The sequence below is a fragment of the Austrofundulus limnaeus genome, unplaced genomic scaffold, assembly GCF_001266775.1.
Source record: "Austrofundulus limnaeus strain Quisiro unplaced genomic scaffold, Austrofundulus_limnaeus-1.0 Scaffold48, whole genome shotgun sequence".
In the NCBI taxonomy this organism is placed as follows: Eukaryota; Metazoa; Chordata; class Actinopteri; order Cyprinodontiformes; family Rivulidae; genus Austrofundulus; species Austrofundulus limnaeus.
The window spans coordinates 1,191,410-1,193,712 of record NW_013952450.1 but is presented as its reverse complement, the minus strand read 5'-3'; the positions used below and the strand labels follow the sequence as shown (position 1 = coordinate 1,193,712).

The 2,303-nt window shown below is 43.7% G+C and overlaps 1 protein-coding gene across 1 annotated transcript in view; it reads left to right on the top strand.

The window, feature by feature from the left end:
• Positions 1-2,303, top strand: part of nlrc3 (NLR family, CARD domain containing 3) — a 20,851-nt gene that overhangs the window by 5,215 nt on the left and 13,333 nt on the right. The window contains exons 3-4 of the mRNA XM_014008181.1: positions 698-961; positions 1,125-2,303. Of these exons, the coding sequence (XP_013863635.1) occupies positions 698-961; positions 1,125-2,303 (1,443 nt within the window). The remainder of the gene's footprint in view (positions 1-697; positions 962-1,124) is intronic.

Sequence of the window (2,303 nt, the reverse complement as noted above, 5' to 3'; positions counted from 1 at the left end):
GCTGACTGATTTAAATACATCTTAACATTCATGAGGTACTTTGCACTGACTGTTTATGGTTGAATGTGGGCGTGTAGAGGGTAGAACCTGAGGMGGGACCTCGTGCGCAAACTCTGACATGYGGCTGTGATTTATAAAGGAAAGATGCGCAGAAACGTGCRTACGCAAGGTTCTATGAATCTGAATTTTTTTGGCGTACGCCATTTCTGCCTTTTGGCCATACGTTCATTTTTAGTATGGTTTCCACGCAATCCTTTGTAAATGAGACCCCAGACCCGGTTTAGACACTGGCAATGAAAAAAGCCTAGTTGCCAATTCTACCTGCTAGAAAAATGGCTGATTGTTGACCCCCACACTTTCTGAATAAATCAGTTCAGGCTTGTGAGCAGATTTTGCTAATAACCCTTATATWTATTGTTATATTGTTTTCTATTAGAATTGTAAATGCTTTGTATTGAATCATGTTAAGACTGCTGCAGCACATGTAATTTTTTAATATTGATTCTGTGATATTTTTGTAAAGCCACTGTAACTGTTTTAGAAAAAAGCTATAAATAAATAGAGGTGAAAAGTTGTTGCTCTAGAWCAGTATTTTCTAAATGCAGTATTACTATCAAGAAGTATTGCTTTTTTTTCTTTTTGGCATAGTCCAATTGCTCTTATTAAATGCTTTGATCCGAGTTTTGTTTTGGTTTAGATCTTCAGTGGATCCAGAAGTACCAAGGCCATCTACAGAGATTTATGTCATCTTTCTTCCTGGAGGAGATATTACAGCACCTCAGAAAGGTGGGCGTCCTGACTTTGGTTGAAGAAACTGACATCAAGGAAGCTGGCCCGTTGCATGACCAAGTTAACATGCTTACCACAATTGTCTCTGGCAAGGAAGGCCAAAGATCTGAGGCCCTTCAAGCATTCATAGAGAGCTCAGACTCTCCAGTTGCCCAGCTCATATTAAACCATGGTAAGAGGCTCAAACTGTGATGAAACTGAAGTGGATAATGGTTTTATGTTTAAATCAACAGATAATCAAGCTCTTCTGTGYCTCAATTGTTCATTCTATTAGAACWTTTTGGCATGTATTTTTGTTCATCTTTTAACACCAATTCAATTTTGTTTTTCTATAGATTCCATGTTTAAGAAGCACAAAGAGGTGCTCCTACAGCAATTTGAAAAATTCAGGGACAGAGACACTGTCAGCTGCCCCAAACTGAACATCTCCTCAAGAGCCTTGCTGCAGGTTGATGGACTTTCAGACTTCCAACAAAAGGAGCATGACCTGATGCAGGTCGGAGTGACTCGAGGTGGCAAAAGAAATCACCTGAGGCAGCTGGGGCTAGAGAAGCTCTTCGAGCCCCTGACGCGGGTGAGTTTGCCTCCCAGGGTCTCCCTCACCATCGGGGTGGCTGGCATTGGCAAAACAACCTGGTTACGACACTTTGTCAGACAGTGGAGCCAAGGGGTCACCTGTACGGATATACATTTCGTCTTACCTTTCTCTTTGTGTGAGCTGAACTTGCTGGAGAGACTTTCTGTCGAGAGGCTGGTGAAAATGGCTTTCCCTCATTTGACGGATCCCAGTTTGGTCCTGAGTGGCGCCTGCCGAACGCTGCTCATTTTCGATGGTTTGGATGAGTTTCGCACAACCTTAAATTTCTCTGACGCAGCTTCTTGCAATGATCCAAAGAAAGAAATTCCCATCGACAACCTAATTACTAACATCATCCGAGGAAACTTGCTCCCAGAGGTGGCGGTGTGGGTGACATCAAGACCGGGAATAGCTTCACTCATTCCTGGAGGACTGGTAGACAGAGTAACGGAAATCCCAGGGTTCAGTCCCACTGACATCCAGATCTTCCTGAACCACCATTTCTCTGAGAAGGATTTCGCCAGCAGAATGTGGGCACACTTGGAGACCCATAAGACCTTGATGGTTATGTGTTACATACCATGTATTTGTTGGATGGTAGCTGACACTTTGTTGTACATCATGCAGAGTAGAACACAGGACAGCCTCCCAAGGACTTGCACTGAGCTGTACGCCCAGTTTTGTGCCATGAAAGCCGAAGTAGGTGAGCCGAGAGGCAGGGAGCCTGTAAAAATAGAACAGCTTCACGGGACCAATCGTAAACTGATGGCAAACCTCGGACGGATGGCATTCTATGGCCTCCTGAAACACAAGTACACCTTCAGTGAGCAGGATCTCAGAACTTACGGGATTGATTTGTTGTTAACTCAAAGCAGCTTTGGCGCTGGAGTTCTTATTCGATTAGAGTCTGCCTTACACACAACGTACAGGTTTACAC